Below are 21,555 nucleotides of genomic sequence, written 5' to 3'. Positions count from 1 at the left end.
GAGAATTTTAGAGTTCTATAACTACAGTGTATAGCGTTCCATAGCTATCTGCTTTTACAGAAGTGACAGAACCCCTTTTTCCCACTGAAATGTTAAATACATTGGTATTGTGCATTGGAGTTATATTCCTTGCTTCCTGCTGTGTGACGCCACTGTCTGTATATCATCTAGACCAGGTTCTTTTTACCTTCTTTGCCATTGGCTATGATGCCAAACTGGTGACGAGTCTCCCAGCTTAATACTTCTTAAAAAAAAACCATGGTATAGTATTAAACTATATAATAAAATGTACAGATGTGTCTCTTGCCTTATGATGAAGTGTGAAGTATATATATATTTGCCTGTTAAAAAGTGACCACAGCCCTTTGCAACATAATAACTTCTACTTAATTTATTATAATTAAATTGTATACAACTAAAAAACAAAACTCTCAACCTGTAGTCTCCTTCATTTTGAAATTTAACATTCATATAACATAAAATTTGCTCAGACAATAAATAAATTCCAACCTGTGCTTACAGTTTAGTTTCAAATACAGAAAAGCGATGTAGGAACTGCACATAGGGCAAAATAAGAATTTGTGATGTATTGTCTTACAAATATGGCAGCAACCAGTGAGCAACTTATAATTGAGTTCTGAAGAAACCAGCTGATATGATTGTTTATCACTTACCCATGACAATCATAGCTATGCTTAGCCCAATCCAGACAGTCAAAGAAATTAATTGGTAGCCTGGAATTCAAACAAATCATAGTTACGTAAATTCTGATATATAACATATTTTGCCAACAGATATGTAACTCATATTTAACATATTATTTAAATGAAAGTTTGTTGAGAAAAAAAAGGCACACACTTATCAAGTTTATTACAAAAAATAAGGAAGTTTCCATATTCTTGGTTCAGTCAGTCAGTTGTGACTAAAGGGGTTCTATACCTAAATTCATACGTACAAGCCCTTGGCTTCTAGGGACTGCATTGGCTACAGCCCCTAGAAGCACATTACTGCTGGTGGCGAAACTTGCGCATACCTGTCCAGCATATTAGCAGAAAGTGCTTCCAATGGGAGTCCACTGCAATCACTGGGGGCTCATAGGTGGTGGGGGGAGCTGCAGCTCTGCAGCCTCTAGGAAAAATCCACCATTGATTAGCAATCCAAGCCGGTCTGCACTACAATAACCATATAGGTACCATTCTCAATTTAAAATGCTTGTAGAATAATGACTTAAATGGCATTTCTATTGATTAAATATTAAAGAACATTAATTCCCGCAGGAGAAACAAATAACTTGATAGAACTGGCCAGGTGATAGCAGCAGCTGGGCATACCTGGCCAAAGAGGTTATCATATACAGGGCCGCCATCAGGGGGGGACTGCTGGGACTGGAGTCCCGGGCCCGGACACTCGGGGAGCCCGCCCGCTACTACTCCCTGCTGCCACAAGAGATGTGCCTGCCTGCCTGCCCGCTCCTATTATCGACTGCTGCTATCACCTCCATAATGAGTGCCAGGCGCGGCCGGGGGCCCGCTCCTAACAGCGAGCCACCCACTACAAGCCGCAATCAAGTTTTACTTGTTGTGAGCCGGCGCAGCATGACGTCATGATGTCGCGTCGCGCCGCTGAATGGGAAAGGAGCCGCGGCGTGTGGTGCGAGGAGTGGACTGAGGAGCTGGAGCAGATGGAACAGAAAAAGGAGCGAGGTTACTAAGGTAAGCATCTGATTCTTCTTTATTATATCTTCATTATTGCAGCATTTCAGATGTGGGGAGCGGGACTGGCTAGGGGGCTGCTTTGTCACTTTCTCCCAGCCAGTGGGGGAAGGGGGGCTTGAGTGGGGGCTGGGGGGGCCCTGGATATTTTTGTTAGTCCCAGGCCCCACAATTTCTAATGGCAGCCCTGATCATATATGTTGATGTGGGAAATGTATATTCAGCTCACAGTCAGTGAGGATCTAGGGGGACAGAGCAGGTGCCTATAGCCAAACACTGCAAAAATGTGCCTGATGGCAGAGAGGCAGACAGGGGCTCTTGCCTGGCCTGTTTTAAAAACATTGAGCAGCTGTGCAGCCTTATCTTCCTGATTCACAGGTACAGCAATGTTATGTGCAGCCACAATAACACACTGATTAGCGAATGGTACCATTTTTTCCAGTCCTCCCAGGAGGGAGGGAGGGAGAGACCAAGGTGTGTGTGTGTCTGTGTGTGTGCCTGTGTGTGTGCATGCGTGCATGTGTGTCAGGCGCGCATGCAGGGGGGGTTTCTGAGTACCCAGAAACCCTCCCTGATGGACCAAAATTGTTTTATAGAGACGGAGACAGCCATGTCTGTCTCCGTCTCTATGCACCTCTCTGCCAGGCAGGCTGACATTGCCTGCCGGGCCGGCTAACAGGCTATTCCTATGGGAATCAGTAGGAAATACAGCCGGATGTCAGCTAGGCAGATGCTATACCGATGCCGGAAAGCAGAATAGCAGGATCCCGACTACGGTAAGTTTCTAACTATCCCTAACCCTTTCCCCCCCCTAACCCTTCCTTAGGGGTGCCTAACCTTAACCTCCACCCCTAGTTCCTAACCCTAATCTCCCCTCGTAAGTGCCTAAACCTAACCCCCCCCTTCCCACATCTTAAAGCTAGCCCTCAAGGGGGGTGCCTAACCCTAACCTCCCCACAATGGTGCCTAACCCTAACCCTCCCTTCCCGCAGCCTAACCCTAACCCTGCCGGGGGGGTGCCTAACCCTAAGTCCCCCCCAGGAGCCCCTAACCTAACCCTCCCTCCTTGTCCGCACCCGGCGCTCGGCTTACCTTTGTTCGGTATGCCGGCTGTCAGGCTCCCAGCGCCTGTCTTTAGTCCACTGCCGGGATTTGACAGTCGGGAAGCCAGCGGTCGGCATTTCGACCGCCGGCTTCTTGACTGCATCCCTTCCTATGTATGTCTGTGCCGGCTACAACGCTTCCTGGATTTGCGTTCCACTGTCGAACGCAAACAGGAAGCTGTTATCTGCTCAGGCTAGCGGGCCTTTCAGAGTGCTGGCCCATTAGCCGAGAGCATCGGTGGCAGAGTCAGTGTGTGGAGCTTGTGCTCCTACCAGGGACCCACTGCAGGGGCAGAGTGCGGCACTGTTAGCATGGGTGGTCTGTTTGCGCACAAGACCACCCCTTAGCTGTGCGGGGCCGAGCAGCTGACAACGTCGACCTCGTTCAGGAGCCGTACTCAGGAGCAGGCCACCCACAGTGATCAAATGGTGCCTACTTATCCTCCTCAGCTCCCCTTCCCAGCGGTCCAGCACGGTCTGCCCACTGCCAACTCAGCACAGTGATCCTGGACCCGCAGGAGCTGCACTGGAACAGCATGACCCGGAGCTCTACATTTAAAGGTAAGAAGTCCGGGGGCCCTATTTGCAGCTATATCACTGACTGTCTATCCAGCTGTGATGAGACTACAAGTCCCAGCACACTTTGTCAACCGGATGTGCTGGGACTTGTAGTGCTATGACAGCTAGAAAGGCCTTGAAAAGGCAAGTGATATGTGTGTAGGTATGTGTGTGTTGTATGGGCCTGATTCAGAGCCGCTCGCTCTGACAGAGCACTCGCTCTGAATCAGGTCCGGGCTATTTTTTTTTGGGATCGGCCTCTTGGCAGCTTGATAGCTGTGGGTGACCACCCACAGCTATTGTGAGCGGCCATGATGATGGTCGCGATGGTCAAGACCATCGCGACCATTGGGCTTGCGACGAGACCCTTGTGGTAGGGTCTCGTGGCCACAAGCCCTAGAGTGATTTCGTCTCTAACAGAGCCGGAATCTCTCCACTGACATCACTCGTGATGTCAGTGGGGCCGCCCCCAAATGGCAGGCGTTCTCATGAGAATGCCTCCGTTTGGGCAGCCACCCCCCGGCCCGCCCACCAAAGGGGGCGAGCTGTCACTCAACATCGACAGCTCGCCACCTTTGGTGCGAGACCCGGAGCGACGGACTGCCCATCGCTAGCCGGGTCTCATGCATTCACACGACGGAGCCGGCTCCGTCGCGCGCATGCGCTGTGGGCCACCATCGAACCGGTTGCGAGCGCTCAGCGCTTGCGACTGGGTCTGAATCAGGCCCTATGTCCCTACCCTCATCTTCCCTGTAAACTCCCCCTCATTGTCCCTGCCCTCACTCTCTCACTGTAACTCTCCCTGTAATTGTCCCTCATTTTTCTTGCCTTCACCCTCCCGGAATGTATGGAAACCCCCCCTTAAAAATCCTGCGTTTGCCACTGTGTGTATTGTACAGTGGTCCACCATGTATCGCATCGAACAGTCCTATGTCCACCCACTTCTATGGGGAGGCTTTGTCTACTCTTACAGAATTCACAAAATTCTCAGACATTCTTGGAGTGTAGGATGGTGCTGGTCATCAACCAATCACTGGTTACATCCACGCAACTGACATCACTTTCATCTATTTATACCCCACAGCCAAACTAAGAGATTGGATTAAATAATGCAATTTGGCTGGGGGTAATCATCACTTATAAATAGATTCAAGAAACTAGTATAGATTTTACTACTGACTTAGGGCCTGATTCACTACTGATCGCAACTGCGGTTACACACGCAATCGGCCGATTGTTGCCGTCTGTGCGTGTACGAACTGGCCACTGCGAACAGGACTGCGATCACAGTGACTACGCAGACCCATCACTGAGTGATTGACAGAAAGTGTAGTTTGTTACAGGTGACGAGGGGGTGGTCGGTGAAACGCAGGTGTGCCAGTGATTTGAATGCCGTTGCAGGGGCATGCATAAATTATCCACTACGATGCCATACGTAGCTTGAGTAATCATAGCGTGCGATGAGGTTAGAACCTGAGTAAGGTCAGAGCTTGTGCAAGTGTTAACGATGGTTTCACAGTCTTGCTAAGGATTACGGATGTGTGTAAAGTAAAGTGGGCATCCTGTTATAGTGCTGCGGCAGCATAGTGATCACAGTGGATTAGCATACTATCACAGTTGAACTGCCTGCATAAACGCTATTGCAATCGCAGTTGCAATCAGTAGTGAATCAGGCCCTTAGTACCAACAACCATCATGATAACGTGTTTGATTTAATATTAAATTAAAATACAATGTATACGCACAGGACATACAGTACATAGGGCATTATGTACTTACATAAACGGGCGGTTAGATCCATATTTGTTGGTCTGGAAGAGATTAGGAAGATTAGATACATAAATAGATAGCTTTGAAGGTGCTTATTTAAGTTGGCCACAAAGTGAGAATATTTTACACTTGAAAATGCATATGCATTACACACCTGTGTGTCTACTGTGTCTCATCCCTGCATCTTAACTGGCTGTCAGGGCTCTATTCAGATACAACAGTTTCACATAGGCCATCTTGGATTCAAAATGAGGTTGCCTTTTCCCTGGGAGCTGCCTGAGATGCAGAGTGGAGTTGCTGTGTATTGCTTAAGGCAGGAGTGGGGAACCTTTTTTCTGCCGAGGGCCATTTTGATATATATAACATTATTTGCGGGCCTGGTGCAGGCCCACAATCGCCGGTGATTACAGCAATACCTGGAGCATTCTGAGGATGCTCTGGGGAGCTGTAAGGGCAGTGGTGTGACTGTCTGAAGCGTCCTAAAGATGCATTATAGGCACCCTGCTATCCAGATGAAGCTAGCAGAAAAAATGCTCCGAGGGCCAGACCAAATGATTCTGGGGGCCTTATACGACCCCCGGGCCTGAGGTTCCCCATCCCTGGTGATAACACAGGAATATTTGGACTGTACACGTTCCTTCAGCAATTCACAAATATATGCATGCTTATGTATTTCACTATTACCTTTATTGCAATTAATAGTGTATAGAAATATTTGAGATTATATTCAGTATCAGTATAGTTGTGTGATTTGCAGAGGGCCACATTTGTTGAATGGCCTCAGGCCTAGAGAGGATAAGGCCTTCCCTTTCCTTTCTAAAGTAAACAAGTGTGTCTCTGATGCAGCAGCCATGTTGTTTAATATTGTAGCTAAAGGTATATTAAATAATGTATTAATAAGTATATAGAGATTAGTGTTTATTTCTATGCAGGTATGATTAACAGCGGAGATATGTATAGGTTAAAAACTGTTATACAGGAATTATGGGTTTAAAGTGTATTGGTTTTAACATGTGCACAATGGCAGACAGCAAGTCTCAGTTTTTATAAACAAAAAGAGTTAAATCAAGATAGCATTTGTCTGCAATAGTTAGAGATGAAGGCTAGATGAGCAATTATATTAGACATTTTACATGGGACCAGAAAGATAACACCGAATAGTGTCAACATTATGGTTAAGACACCCATAACCAATTAAGGCCTTGCACGTATGAATATTAAATAAATTAATATTCCCCAATGGGTTAACTGGAGGTATAACCAAAGTTATAGTAAAAAAAACTCAGCAGAGAGAGAGGGAGGGTGAAGCAGTCGGAGAACAGAGGAGAGCACACAACGAGGGTCTGGGGGTGCTAGTGCCGTTGCCGTACGTATGTATGAAATTGGCTGACTGGTATTTCTGCACTGGGTGCCACAAATTTATTTTGCAAGTATTCCCTACTGCTGCTGATATAACCTAAGCAGTGGCGTAACTATAAATTTTGCTCCCCCCTGCCAAAAATATTTCTGAGGCCCCCCCCATGGCATTTTGGTAAAATAATTACAGGGCCATTTATACGCAATTTGGCTCCCAGTGCAAAAGTTAAAAATGTGCCCCACCCCCCTAGACAGTTTGCAGTATTTTTCCTCCTTGTAGTAGTGCCCCTTACACATTATACCACACACCGTAATGCCCCTTACACATTATTCTACACACCATAATGCCCATTACACATTATGTCGCACATTGTAATGCCTATTACCAAAGTGCCACTTACATATTTGCCCCCTGACACCATTTTATACCCCACAGTAAGGCTTCTAATTACTTTTAAATTACCTGCTCGTTGTCAGGGGTCTTATACAGTGCCCCCCAGTAGTGGCCCCCTATGCAGTGCCCCTTATATAGTGCCACAGGTAGTGGTCCCCCTATGCAGTGCCCCTTATATAATTCCCCCAGTAGTGGTCCCACCAGTGCACTGCCCCCAGTAGTAGTCCCACCAGTGCAGTACCCCCAGTAGTAGCCCCCCCAGCAATGCCCCCAGTAGTAGTCCCCTCCCCCTCAGCAATGCCCCCAGTAGTAGTTCCCCCCAGCAATGCCCCCAGGAGCAGTCCCCCCCAGCAGTGCACCCAGTAGTAGTCCCCCCAGCAGTACCCCTAGTAGCAGTCCCACCCAGCAGTACCAGTAGTTAACCCCCCCCAGCAATGCCCCCCAGTAGTAGTAACCCCCCCCGGCCAGACAGACACACACACAAAAAAAAAGACCTCCACTCACCTTGATCCCTGCTAAAACAAACACACAGCCGCCAGCGCCGCCGGCTGTGTGTTTGTTATGCTAATAGTGTAGTGCGGACGGCACTTATGTACTGTCTGCACTACCACCCTGCCTGGGTGACTAACAGATGCTAGAGGTCCAGTAGGACCTCTAGCATCTGTCTCCTCCGAGGCGGCGGCCATTTTTGGAGGGCCTTTTTCTGCAGATTTCATGCGGACAGCTAGTCCGCATGGAATTTGCAGCCATAGTGCCCCACAAGCCCCCGCGGGGTCTGCGGGAGCTGTAGTTACTCTGCATCGGCAATATACATGTATAATTAAGCTGCCTTTAAGTAAAAGCATTGTCATTTATTTTAGAATCTGTGTTTGTGTGAATTATTTAATTTGTCTTTGTGACAGGTAAGGTTTATAAGTAATCTAGAACACATCGCGTTATCACTGGCTTAAGGGATGTGCGCACATCTATGCCCCACCCATAAAGTGCTACCACCAATGTTGCCTACACCCTAGGCTGCTAGCGGCAAAATTGGGGAGATAAACACAATGGGTCGTCTCAAACAAGAACTAGACTATTCAGGATACAAAAGGATACATACATCTACACACATATTCAAAATTAGATAGAGGACCCCATATTTATGTTCACATTTGAATTATTATTCCGCTTGGAGGTGCTGCCGACTGACAAGAGTAGTAGTTAGACAATAGTATAAGAAACAAAAGGTAATGTCAGTGAATAGGCGCACATTATTTGTTACTTTTTATATAAAATCTTAATGTTGTTTAGATATATATAAAATATCCCTATATGGGACAATAGACAGCAAAATAATGGTTAAAAATTAGAAGTAGTGAGAAAAGTACGCTTTAGAAAATGTGTACTAAAATAAGATAAAGAATATCCTGGCTGTGTGTGTTCCTTATTGATTCATCATTAAATATATTTGAAATATTTGTGCTGAGCTCAGAGTCGTGGAGAGGGTAAGTTAAATTATGATTAGTAGGGCCGAAACTAGGGTAGTGCGGGCTGTGCCATGGCACAGGGAACCGAAGGGCAGGGGGTGCTGTTCAGGCCTGTCAATTTTCTGTTTATTATCATTCTCACTAGTAGCATCCTCTTATTCTATACCCAGCATCTCCTGGCCTCCCCTATCTCTTCCCTGGCCCTTCCCCATGAGGCCATTCCCCTTTTTTGGGTGTGTTATGTCGCTATTTTTAAAATGGGGGGGCATCAATGCTCTTTCTGGCACAGGGAACCAAAAAGTCTAGTTACGGCTCTGATGTTTAGATACACTCAAATCTTAGTAGGTTAAGCCGCGTATCCACTACGTGATGTTACTGAGCGATTGCACGATTACGACATCATAATTGTGCAATCGCTCAGTAATCAGGCACAAATTGGGCACTATTATGCCAGAAACGACCAGCGATGCGCGCTCCTACTGGTCGTTTCTGACATCAATCATCTGCTGAACATGCCGGTCAATCTGCCGATAATGACAGATTGCCCATTGTCAGAGATGATTGATGTGCCTACACTGAACAATCAATCATTCAGTCTAGGCACTGCAGGATGTCGTAATCGTACTGTCGTGCTGCTATGTGCTAGTGGATATGCAGCTTAAGACTTCCAGCAATTTGTCCCAGATACTGTGTAAAAACTATATTATTTATGCATAGGTTTATGGATTTGTCCAACAAATATAATTATATCCTATTAAACATTATCTACTTGCTCTCACAGACAGGGCAATCCTACATGATCTCTAATATTGGTGTAACCCCCCTTCAGTGTGCGGTGTGGTACATAGGTGCATTTGGAGTGATACACCTCCTATTGCCTCAGGCTAGCTCTCCAGGGTGTGGGCAATACCTGAGAAGGGGGTCCCTGACCATGCAGGCTTTATAACTGTCACACATATAGATACAGGTATAGCTATACACATACAGTAACAGTTCTTTTGAATAACTTGGGCGCCAGACCTTCTCTTATAAAAATAAACCAATTTATTTATCTCCTCCTGCACATGACTTTATAGGACAAGAATATGGTTACAGCAGCTTCTCCCCTCCCTCCAGCTCATATACTGGGCATGTCAGATGGTGTATGACAATCTTATGGATATGGTTACATTACATCACACTCTTCTTCACCAGCACAGTCTTTAAGCACAGTCACAATGAATGCTTTGCATTTTACCCACACAGGTCCACCTGGCCCTTTGCTGGCTGGTGCCTGTAGTTCTCCACTTCATACGTGCAGGTCCACCAGGCCCTATGCTGGCTAGTGCCTGTAGTTCTCCACTTCATATGTGCAGGTCCACCTAGCCCTTCGCTGGCTGGTGCCTGTAGTTCTCCACTTCATACATGCTGGTCCACCTGGCCCTATGCTGGCTGATGCCTGTAGTTCCACAGCTTCACACACATCTAACATAACTTATTTTGCACTCTGCCTCTTCTTTGTCTCTTCTAAGACAATATACAGAGTGTCTCATACACAGTCTGCCTCTCTCTGCTCCCCTTCTCTTTCACATGGGACAGCAATATACAGACTTTTCTATTGCAGCTATCAGACGCTCAGCTGCTGCCCATACCTATCCTACAGGAATGGCTCCTATAGCCACACTGCTACCACAGTGACCCCCCCTTTAATGGCTGCTGGGTGGCTTTTATGCATAAGGGACTCCTCTGGTACCTTAACAGTAAAAGCTCCTGGGAAATTCCTCTTCCCCATCTCTTCAACACATATACTGTACTTGCATCTCTTACCCCTCTCATGGGTGTTGAACACTTCACTGGGCTGCTCACACTGCAACCTTCCAGCTCTTTCTCTGTGGTCTCTCACAGACTTTATCTCAGTGGTCTCACTGTAGACCTATTTCTCCTTTGGCGTTAGATGGGCATCGTGGCAGTCACCACGGCCCCGCCAATCTCCCCCTGCCAGGGGAGCACAAGGGCTACATTTCTGCTTCCAGCTCTGAAGCTTCCCAAAGATGTCTGCTCTCTCCCAAATTCTTCTTCTCAACTCCCTCTGTTCTCTCCCCCTCCTCCCTCTGCTCTGCCAGCTACACACCCAGTCTTCCCACCCCTGCGTGTCTATCTCTCCAGCCCCTCCTTTACCTGAAAACTGATCCGGGTCTCAGGCATGTAATATCTACAACAGGAAGCAAGCTCTAACACTGAGAGGGGTGTATTTACAAATACCATGCCTTAGTTGGTGATCTGGTTTTATTATACGATATTTATATCCAATCGGATTATTCACACCTTACACAATGATTATGTTGAAAACAATTGATTTGCATACTTTTAAAGTGTAATATGTGTGAGGCCCACATCAGCCAATATAGCATCAATTGCTGTAAGTAACATTTAAATAACAAAGGGTATATACTCCTTTCATTAATAATATTTCTCACTTTGGGGGTCACTCAGACCCGCGAGCGAGCGGCAGTACGCTCGCAACCGGGTCGATGTTCCCCACTGCGCATGCGAACGACGGAGGGAGCTCCGTCGTGCGCATGCGCGAGACCCGGGGAGCGACGGGCTTTCCATCGCTCCGGGTCTCGCACCAAAGGGGGCGTGCTGTCGATGTTGATTGGGAACGCCTACCATCTCAAGCCGGCCCCACTGACATCACTACTGATGTCAGTGGGAGTGATTTTGGCTCTGATAGAGCCAAAATCACTCCAGGGCTTGCGGCAGCGAGACCCTACCGCAGGGTCTCCGTCGCAAGCCCGATGGTCGCGATGGTCAAGACCATCGCGACCATCATCATGGACGCTCGCTATAGCTGTGGGTGGTCACCCACAGCTATACGAGCGTCCAGGAGGCCACTCCATTTTCATGGAGGAGGGCCCTGATTCAGAGTGATCGCTCTGGTCAGAGCGTTCAGCTCTGAATCAGGCCCTTTGTATCTTTTGTCACACTGACATTTGCTAAAATCTGATAAAATTGCTAATTTCTCTCATTTAATATATGTCATTGATTAGCCTAAAATGTATGGCTTTCTTCTACTCTTTTGTTCATATTATGATTTATGACCCTTATTGATATCTAATTTGTAATGATGCCCCTTTCACAGTTTCCAATTAATATCTTAGGATCTCTCACTGCAGCCTGTGGTAATTTGTTATTGTGGTTACTATACAGATATTCAGGAGAAACACATATAAACATTGTGACCACTATCCATTGAACTCATGCTATGTGACGGGAGCTCCTAAATTACACTGTAATCCACATCACTGTCCTGATCTGCAGTTAATCTTCATTTGGTATTGCTAATCTAACGTTATAAGATCTCTCTTTGCAGTCCTGGTGGTTGCATTCAGAGCATTAAAGGCTGATACATAGCCACAATGTTGCCAATATCTATCCCTGTCAGACTATATATCAAGGGCTCATAAGTAGCTCAGCGTCCATGTAACTAGGACACGTTTCACAAAGCAATTTCATGGTATAACATTTTGAGTTAGAATTTCAGCATCCCATAAGCATATTATTGCTATTAAACACACAGCACAGGCTTGCCGACGCATGTTTCGCTAGTAAGGCTTTTTCAAGGCAAAAGTAGACTATGGCAGACACAGGGGTGGAACTATCAGTTGTGCAGCATTATAATGAGGCATGCTGATTCACGGGCTGTGACAAAGAGGATGCAGTCTGGCTAGTGGAGGGGCAGAGGAGCCTCCCCTCATCTCTCCCAAGCTCCTCCTCTCTGCCTCCTGAGTGAGTGGGCCTGGGTGCTGAGGGCAAGGCGGTCTTGCTCTTGCCACCAGGGATGACAATATCTTGACTGTCCCTGGCACTAAAACCTGCCCCCAGCAGTAAGTAAACCTATGTTCTGGCGTTGGGCTCAGGCCCCCATGGTAGCTCCATCATCTCACGTCATGACGTCTCTCCTATCATGCCGAGCAGGCCGGCACGGGAGGACGCCAGATGGAGGAGCAGATGCCGGAGCGGGGGTTAAGGTAAGTGGAGGCTTTTAATTTTTTTTCATGTGTGTGTGTCTGCCTGGCCGGGGGGGGGGGCTACTATTACTACTACGGGCACTGCTTGGGGGACTACTGCGGGCACTGCACACTGGTGGGACCACTACTGGGGGCACTGCCTAGAGGGGGATTACTACTAGGGGTCCTGCTGGGGGGACTACTACTGCGGGCACTGCTGGGGGGGGAATACTACTGGGGGCACTGCTGGGGGGACTGCTACTGGGGGCACTGCTGGGGGGGACTGCTACTGGGGGCACTGCAGGGGGGACTATACTACTGGAGGCACTGCTGGGGGAGAATGCTACTGGGGGAACTGCTGGGGGGACTGCTACTGTGGGCACTGCTGGGGGTACTACTACTGGGGGCACTACATAGGGGGAGATTACTGCTGGGGGCACTACATAGGGGGAGATTACTGCTGGGGACACTACATGGGGGGGACTACTACTAGGGGCACTGCTAGGGGGAAAAGTACTACTAGGGGCACTGCTGGGGGGGACTGCTACTGGGGGCACTGCTGGGTGGACTACTACTGGGGGCACTGCACTGGTGGGACCACTACATGGGGCACTGCATAGGGAGGGATTACTGCTGGGGCACTGCTGGGGGGGACTACTACTAGGGGCACTGCTGGGGGAGGGCTGCTACTGGGGGGATTACTAATGGGGGCACTGCTGGGGGGAGACTACTACTGGGAGCACTGCATAGGGGGGCCACTAATGGGGGCACTGTATAAGGGGCACTACTGAGGGCAATGTATAAGGGGCACTATATTGGGGGCACTGCATGGGGGGACCACAACTGGGAGCACTGCATAGGTGGGACCACTACTGGGGGCATTGCATGGGGGGAACACTACTGCCGGCATTACTGGGGGCACTGCATAGGGGGGCCACTACTGGGGGCACTGTATAAGTGGCACTACTGAGGGCACTGTATAATGGCTTGTGTAGCTATCGAGGGTGGAGGTGGGGGGCGTAAGGCAGAAGAAATGCCTAGGGTGCCAAGAAACCTTGCACCGGACCTGAGTAGCATACCCAAACACTTTAGACATGACAGGGAATGCTAGTACTTGTACTTCACCAGAACAAAAACTACTTTTAAGATATCACACATTTTAGTAGCCCCACAAAGCACTGTATAAATATTTCAGCATGGGATTGGCTTTTCCGAGTGGGAGGCCTAGCTTCTCTCTAGGAAATCAGCCCACTGCAGAACAGGCTATTGCTGTTGAGCACTACAGCATGTGCTCCCTATTCCACACAATATATTATGCAAAACCACACAATATATGTGACGCTAACTCATGCAGCACTCACTCTGTATCAGGCACTAAGGGACGGACACTAATGCCACTGCTGCTGAATTTGTACGCAGCGGTTGTGTGAAAATGTCGCAGCCGCCGGGATTTGTATTGAGATGCCCACCAGCGGCTTCACAAATCCAAGCGTAGGTGCACAAACATGCAGCATTGGTCGCAGATCCTTTGGTAATCGGCCTTCTAAGTAACCCTATGGTCGCACAGAATGGCCACGGCGGCCATTTTCCAGTAATTTTTAGAGCGCCGGACCCCACTTCGACGTGGGACTCCGGAGAGGTAAGTAATACTATAGGTGCACCCATTATAGATACGCCCCTGCAGGGGTGTGGATAAATTAGCCACTGCAATGCCATATGCAGCTTGAGCGTGAGGCTCCGATGGTACTCAATGTTCCCGATTGTTTCGCAGTCTTGCTAAGTGTTACGTATGTGTGTAAGATAAAGTGTGCGTCCTTATGTTAGGTTGCTTATGACATTGCAATTGCAGTCATTAGCATATCTTCGCAGTGAGACTGCGTGCGTAATCATTATTGCAATCCTTACTGAATCAGGCCCAGAGTGAGAAAGAGCAAGTAACTGTGCATCTTGGTAAATCAGTGCTGCACTGCTGGAGGGGCAGATGTAAACTGAGCAGAGAGATTTTGTTGAGAGGGGCGTGTCCAACCTGATATCTAAATTGCAGTATAAATTAAAGCTGTCCAGCATTTGTGGGCTACATGCAAAAGCAGCCGGTATTTACCCCATATGCAATTTTATTTTTACTTATTTGCGCCCCTTGCATTTGCACACAGTTACTTGCTCTATTTTACTCTATTCCCAGATCTGAATCAGGCCCTCTTTTGAAAACACAAATTGATGCCAATATTTATACTACAAAAAAGCTGGGTACTTGTGTACTTTACGGACTCATTGCAGAGAGAACTCAATGAATGTTTTAAATGGTACTTGTGTACTTTACGTACACAAGTACCGAAAGTTGTCCCCATCTAAAGAAGAAAGTTGTCCCCTCGCGGGCTCGCTACGCTTGCCACAAGGTTATATTCCCCCACTATGCCCACTTGGATGATAGGGAATGACGCTGGACACTGGGAATGATGCTGGACACTGGCTGATGACATCAGGGTCCTCTCCGTGAAGGGGATTTAGACATTACCATGATTGATAATAATAATGAGTGTAGAACACTTGGGTTCTCTCTGCAATGAGTCAGTAAAGTACACAAGTACCAAAAGCTGAAACATGAAAGCAACTAGTCTATCTATAATACCAAAGAACACATAAACAAAATGAAATCATGTTTTTGCAAATAATAGATTTTGAAACGGCAGGTTTGGTGTTTGTTTTCTGCTTTCTATTTTTTTCTTTGTTTAAACATCTCACTTACCTTGGTCTTTTACTGTCTTTGTGCCTTTTTATTCTTTATCCTTTTATCCTGTATGCTTTGATTTCATTTATCAATTGTATCTTTGTCTGTGTAGTAATGGAGTGCAGGTTTACCATGTCAGGCCACCAGATATCTGTGAACAAAGAAGTGAAACCACAACTGGATGTTATGAAATAAATGGGATGCTTAAAATAAGGCTGTCTCTGGTATTTCCAGTGACGACATTGGTAATACTAATAGTAGACAGAACTGTGTCAGAAACGTACTCTAGCTTTAATAGGCCTAGGACAGTACTGTTACAAAAGGCACTCTTGAAAAATATAGTATGTTTAAACTCCTCCCATTTTGATCTCCAATAAAATATTATATATATATATATAAACTCCAGCCCGGCGGCACTCTGCTTAAATAACAGCCATAGCACAGGAATGCGAATTCGACATTTGTACCTTGATGATGGGGCAATAACCAGCTCCAAAACGTCGGTGAACTATTCATATTCCTGTGCTATGTCCGTTATTTCAGCAGAGTGCCGCCAGACTGGAGTTTGTATTTTTGGGTCAACTCAGTAATTCCTAATTGGAGGGCACCTGTATTTAGTACAATACTTGGTGGGAGTGTATATATGTATATATATATATATATATATATATATATAGGCAAATTTACATATAGATCACTGATCACTGCAAATTCAGTAATCTGCAGTCAAAATAGACAGGTGTACATGCTTTGATTGTCGTTTATTTAGTGCAACTAAGCAGGGGATCAACACTACCGTTGTTGTCATTTATTAAGCGGCCGCAATTACAGTCGTGGCAATTAATGTAGGCTGCTGTGGAACTACATATGCCAGCATGACCTGCCACAGTTTGAGCAGGCCCTAACAGCAGCACTGCTATGCTGGGATTTAGCTGCCACATAGGCATAGGCTTGGTATAGAAGCCTTTAGCAAATATCCTCAGAAATTCTAATAAAATTCTAAAGAGCTATCGCAAACTCATTTGCAACTGCATACGCAGACTATATGCATGAATGAGGAACATCGACTTCTAGAGTAGCCCTACTGCTACGCAGACCCACCATGGCAGTAGCGACGCAGGCGCCATGATTAACAACATACACAATCGCAGCTGATGGCAGATAGACACCCTGAAAACAGCCTTCACACGCCTGCATTTTTCCAACCATGGTCCATTGACACCTCCCTTCAATTGATCCCTTTCTGTCAATCATTTTGCAATTGCATCCTCACTGAAAGCGACATCGCATAGGTGCCTTGACGCATGCGGTGCAACGCATTCACAGTTAGTCGATAGACACTCAGTTGCGTGAACATTGGCATTGTGTACAAACATGAATTAGGCCCCGAGTGGTAAAATTATTATAACCACCAGGTTAGTACTTTGTTGGGCCACCTTTTGCACTTAATATGGCATGACTTCTTCTAGGAAAGGATTCCACTAACCGTAGCTGTTTCTTGGGGAATATCAGCCCAAATGCGATGAACCGCATTTCCATAATGTTCCCTCTGCCAGCCTGAAGAGTCGTGGCAATGCAAGAATGATCAATGTTTTCTCACTGATGTCTCCATATCCTCACCCTACCCTCTGCATGGTGAAATTGAAAATGTGATTCATCAGACCACGTGACCTGTTTCCAATCATTTACTGTCCAATTCTTGTGTTCCTGAGCAAACTGAAGGAGTTTCACTTTGTTTGCAGTAGATAGCAATGGTATATGGACAGTCCTTCTGCTTCTGTAGTTCATACAATGTAACATGCAGGATACTGTTCGCTGAAGGACCATTTCAATTGGTCCCCGATTCAGATTATTCGTAATTTGATGCACTGTTGCCCGTCCGTGGGACTGAACAAGTCTGACCACTCACCGTTCCGCCCGAGCATCCAGTAGCCATTTACAACCACAGGCGGTGAGCTCAGACCCAGTTTTGTGTCTGCTGATCCATTCTGTGTACATTTTAACAATTGCTATCCTCAAACAATTTACCAGTGCAGCCGTTTTTAACTAAAGCTCACACTGCTGCTGTGAGCACCAACAATTATTGCACATACAAAGTCCAAAAGATAATTTTATGAGTAATAAACTTCAGTAGTCTCTGCATACCTTGGCCATTCCGTTCTTATACAGATTCAGACATTCTACATCAGCACTCTCTGCGGAATAGCTACTTTACATAAAATCGCCTGGTGGTCATAATCATTTGACCACTCAGTGTATATATACCCCTCAAAATGTCTGCATTAGCCACTGAGACTCTGACTGGCCCTAGAATATTGCTGCAGTATAGCTCAGAGGTTCTCAAACATGGTCCTCAAGGGTCCCTAACAGTTCAGGTTTTAGAGATATCCATGGTTGAGCACAGATGGTTAAATCAAATTGACTGAGGTACTCACCTGTGCTCAACCATGGATATATCTAATACCTGAACTGTTGGGGAGCCTTGAGGACCGCGTTTGGGAACCTCTGATATAGAAGCTTTATTCTACTTTTAAGTTTGCTGTTGCCCATCTGTATATTAAATATGGGCAGACCCATGCATAAATATTATACAGGGATAACAAAGGGAATGGTCCACTAATATTCACCTTATTCCTAAATTACGACATTATTGAGCACAAGTGGTTAAATCAATTTGACTGAGGTACTAGTTAATTCACCTGTGCTCAACAATGGATATCTCTAAAACCTGGACTGTTGGGGATCCTTGAGGACCACATTTAAGAGCCTATGGCATAGATTATTATCTTCCTCAATGCCAGTGAATAAGGGGTTACAATAATTACTCCCGTCTCTCTGGGACAATGATTTATTATACTTCTTTGTCTATAAACTGGAAAAACTGATATTGTTGCTGGATTGGACTACTTTGTTGGGGCGAACTGCTGGTTGTGTAAAACCATAACCTTTACCCTTAGCGATAACCTACCTAAATAGTTAGTACCTTAATGTTTGATTACAGCTAACTATTGGAACTTTGTGCTATGCTGTACACATTTATTTTGTTCCCCATAATACAGTGTTACAATGTTTACATTTATTTTTTCGGGTAGGGTACAGGATGCCAGCGCTCGGGATCCCGGCGGTCAGAATCCAGACGCCGGCATCCCGACAGGGTTAAGATACCGACACTTGTAAGACAGTATTCTAACCCAGTGAATAAACCTAACCTCCCAACCCCTCTTTTCCCAGTGAATAAACCTAACCTCTCTCTAGTGCCTAAACCTAACCTCCCCCTCCCAGCACCCTAATCCTAACCCTCCCCTAGTGCTTAACCCTAACCCCCAACCCTCCCCCTAACCCCAGTACTTACCACCAGGATGCCGACTCCAGGAATCTGACAGGTGTCGGGATTCTGGCGCCAGCATTCTAAGCGCCAGCATCCCAACTGTCGAGATTTTGACCGGATCCCACCGGAGCACAGTTTAAGTCCCAGAATGATCTCTTTCTTAGATTGCATAAATCCCTTAACCTCCTGTCCCCCAAACACCAAGACTTTTTTGTAGGGTAAATCACATTGTACTGTGAAAAATCATAAGCTTTATAAAATTAATAAAGACAAATGATAAATAACAAAGTGTCATGTACTAGTATCTACTACAGGGGTCTTCAACCTTGGCCCTCCAGCTGCTGTGGAACTACACATCCCAGCATGCACTGCCATAGTGTTAGCATGCTGTTATATCAAAAAGGTGGCAGTGCATGCTGGGATGTGTAGTTCCACAACAGCTGGAGGGCCAAGGTTGAAGATCCCTGATCTACTACATATCATTATTAACTTTCATTTATAGGGAGCCACAAGGTGTCTGCAGTGCCATACAATGAAAACAAAATGACATACATCTTGCAAAAATAAAAAGGAAAATCATTATAAAACATAAGCCAACATTGGTTGGGGTAGAGGGGAGGCTACAGAGACTTACTAAGGGAATAGGGAGCAAACCACTATTAATGAGCCTGTACAAACAAAGAGGCTGGATCAGAGTCACTGGAGGGAAGAATGGAGACAGGGTAACAGATGCGCACGGATAGTGCTAGGTAGAGCAAACAAGAAGAAGAAAACAAGAAGAATGCCGATGAGAGCTTTCAGTCTATGAGGCAGGGGAGTAACGAGGAGAGTGAACTGGGAGTGCAGGTAGGTAGATAGTCAGAGGCAGGGTCGGACTGTCTACCGTTGGGCCCCACTGCCTTAAGGCCCCACCGCCTCTTCTAATGTCAGGTATCAGACAGTGCACTTGAATTATATATTGTTAAGGTACACATCCACTTAGCGATAACACTGAGCGATTGCATAATTACAATATCGTAATCGTGCAATCGCTCAGTACTCAGTAATCGTGCACAAATCGTGCACTGTTATGTCGGAAACGACCAGCGATGCGTGCTCCCGCTGGTCGTTTACGACATTAATCATTGCACGAAAATGCTGTACAACCTGACGATAACGTCAGGTTGAGCATGGTAGGGGATGATTGATGTGCCTACACTGAACGATCAGTGTAGGCACAGCACAGACTGACAAACGACTGCACAATTACAATGTCATAATCGTGCAGTCGTTTTGATGTCTGCAAATGGATGTGTGCCTTTACTCTATTACAGAGTCAGTTACCTGGTAGAGCAGGAACATGGATGAACAGACCATACACTGTAGTATCCGTCTGCAGGCTGTGGGCCTTATTCGGTCTGGAATCTGCGCAGGAGCCGGACCCACACTGAGCATGTGCAGTACTGGTCCTGCTTGATCACACGCAGAGCGGCAACAGACTGGCAGTGATTGACAGTCTGCTGACGTTTGTGGGTGGGGAGGGGGCGGCGTCAACCTACGTTCCCCAAAACGGAGGCGAGTTGCCGCCGTTGGGGGGGAGAGAAGAGGCCAGCATCTCCTTCAGCTGAGGGAGATTTCCCAGCCTATTTCTTGTATTTTCTGCAGCCGTCTTGTGTGACCCCATGGATAACCTTAGCCGGCCAATGTTTTAGCAGATTATCCAATGCTGCGTCGGATAAGTAATGCATGCAGGAGACGTGACGCCTCCTGCTGCATTACCATAATTGCTAGGACAGAATTGCAAAGCTGCTTGCGTGCAGCTTTGCAAGTCCATGTTGTGCTGAACCAGATCCTAGGTCCTCTATAATGGTTAGCCAAGCATCTGTGGTGGCTGGCCACACCCCTCTGGAGGCTGGTCTCACTCTTTAAGTACGGACCCCTACCACTGCCTTACCCGGTGGGTTCTTTATGTCCCAGTATAACACTGGCCAGAGATACTGATCAGAGCATGGTTGAATTCAGGTCTTGAGCCTTTTTTAGTAAAGTGGCAATGTTATAACTTGAACTCCTCCCTTTCTCAGTGCAAGCCCAGTGGTACGGCCAATTGGTAAACCCTAGTTGGGGGCCATCAAATATTACTTGTCTTGGTAACTATAACTGGGAATCTCTAATATTGAGATTATGATTAAAAAAGTTGACTAATAAAAGGTGTTTGGGGCATAGTGTAGGTTTTACTTTCCATGATATTTTGTTTCTTTCTCAACTGCATTTAGCAAGGCTTCATACTACGGGTTAGAAGGGGAAGTTGTTTGCTATTAGTGTTGATAATACAGAACAGTGAATTTCTAAGATAAACCCAGACAATGCAACTCACCTGATGTGAGAGAAATTCTAACAAGCCACCTCAATCTCTCTCCCCTCTTCACTTATGTGTAGTATGCGCCACCTGTTATAATATTGAGCATTGAAAAAAAAATGTTTATTAAAGTACACACACAAATCTAAAAAAAACTCACAGTATATATACACTATATGGTCAAAAGTATTTGGCCACACCTGTTAATTATTGAATTCAGGTGTTTTATTCAGACCCGTCGCTACAGGTGTATAAAATCAAGCACCTATCCATGCACTCTCCATTTGCAAACATTTGTGTTACAAAATGGGTCATTCTGAAGAGCTCAGTGACTTCAAGTGTGGTACTGTGATAGGATGCCACCTTTGCAATAAGACGGTTCGTGAAATTTCATCCCTGCTGGATATTCCAGTCAACTGTAAGTGATATTATTAGAAAGTGTGAGCGTTTAGGAACAACAGCAACTCAGCCACGAAGTGGAAGACCACGTCAAATCACAGAGCGGGGTCAACGACTGCTAAGGCGCATGGTGCATAAAAGTCGCCGACGCTCTGCTGATTCCATAGCTGAAGAGTTCCAAACTTCCACTGGCATTAATGTAAGCACAAAAACTGTGCGGCGGGAGCTTAATGGAATGGGTTTCCTTGGCCAAGCAGCTGCATGCAAGCCTCACACCACCAAGTCCAATACTAAGCGTCAGATGGAGTGGTGCAATGCACACCGACACTGGACTGTGGAGCAGTGATAACGTGTTCTGTGGAGTGACGAATCATGCTTTTCTGTTTGGCAGTCAGATGGGCAAATCTGGGTTTGGCG

The 21,555-nt window shown here is 46.3% G+C and overlaps 1 protein-coding gene across 2 annotated transcripts in view; it reads right to left on the bottom strand.

Moving 5' to 3' along the window:
- LOC148529657 (transmembrane protein 272-like) overlaps positions 1 to 20,829 on the bottom strand; it is a 44,542-nt gene extending 23,713 nt beyond the window's left edge. The window contains exons 1-4 of one of the 2 annotated variants that reach the window (XM_088468316.1): positions 20,758 to 20,829; positions 15,095 to 15,227; positions 5,153 to 5,184; positions 675 to 734 (exon numbers count right to left, since the gene is read on the bottom strand). In XM_088468316.1, coding sequence (XP_088324442.1) covers positions 675 to 734; positions 5,153 to 5,174 — 82 coding nt within the window. In that variant the 5' untranslated portion in view covers positions 5,175 to 5,184; positions 15,095 to 15,227; positions 20,758 to 20,829. Of the gene's footprint in view, positions 1 to 674; positions 735 to 5,152; positions 5,185 to 15,094; positions 15,241 to 20,757 lie in introns of those variants that run through there. The other variant, XM_088468315.1, reaches the window with a different exon arrangement.
- Between the last annotated feature and the right edge of the window lie 726 nt (positions 20,830 to 21,555).

Source organism: Taudactylus pleione, unplaced genomic scaffold, assembly GCF_031769625.1.
Source record: "Taudactylus pleione unplaced genomic scaffold, aTauple2 ptg000085l, whole genome shotgun sequence".
NCBI classification, from domain to species: domain Eukaryota; kingdom Metazoa; phylum Chordata; class Amphibia; order Anura; family Myobatrachidae; genus Taudactylus; species Taudactylus pleione.
The sequence above is the reverse complement of the archived record's forward strand: the minus strand, read 5'-3'. Positions and strand labels throughout refer to the sequence as shown.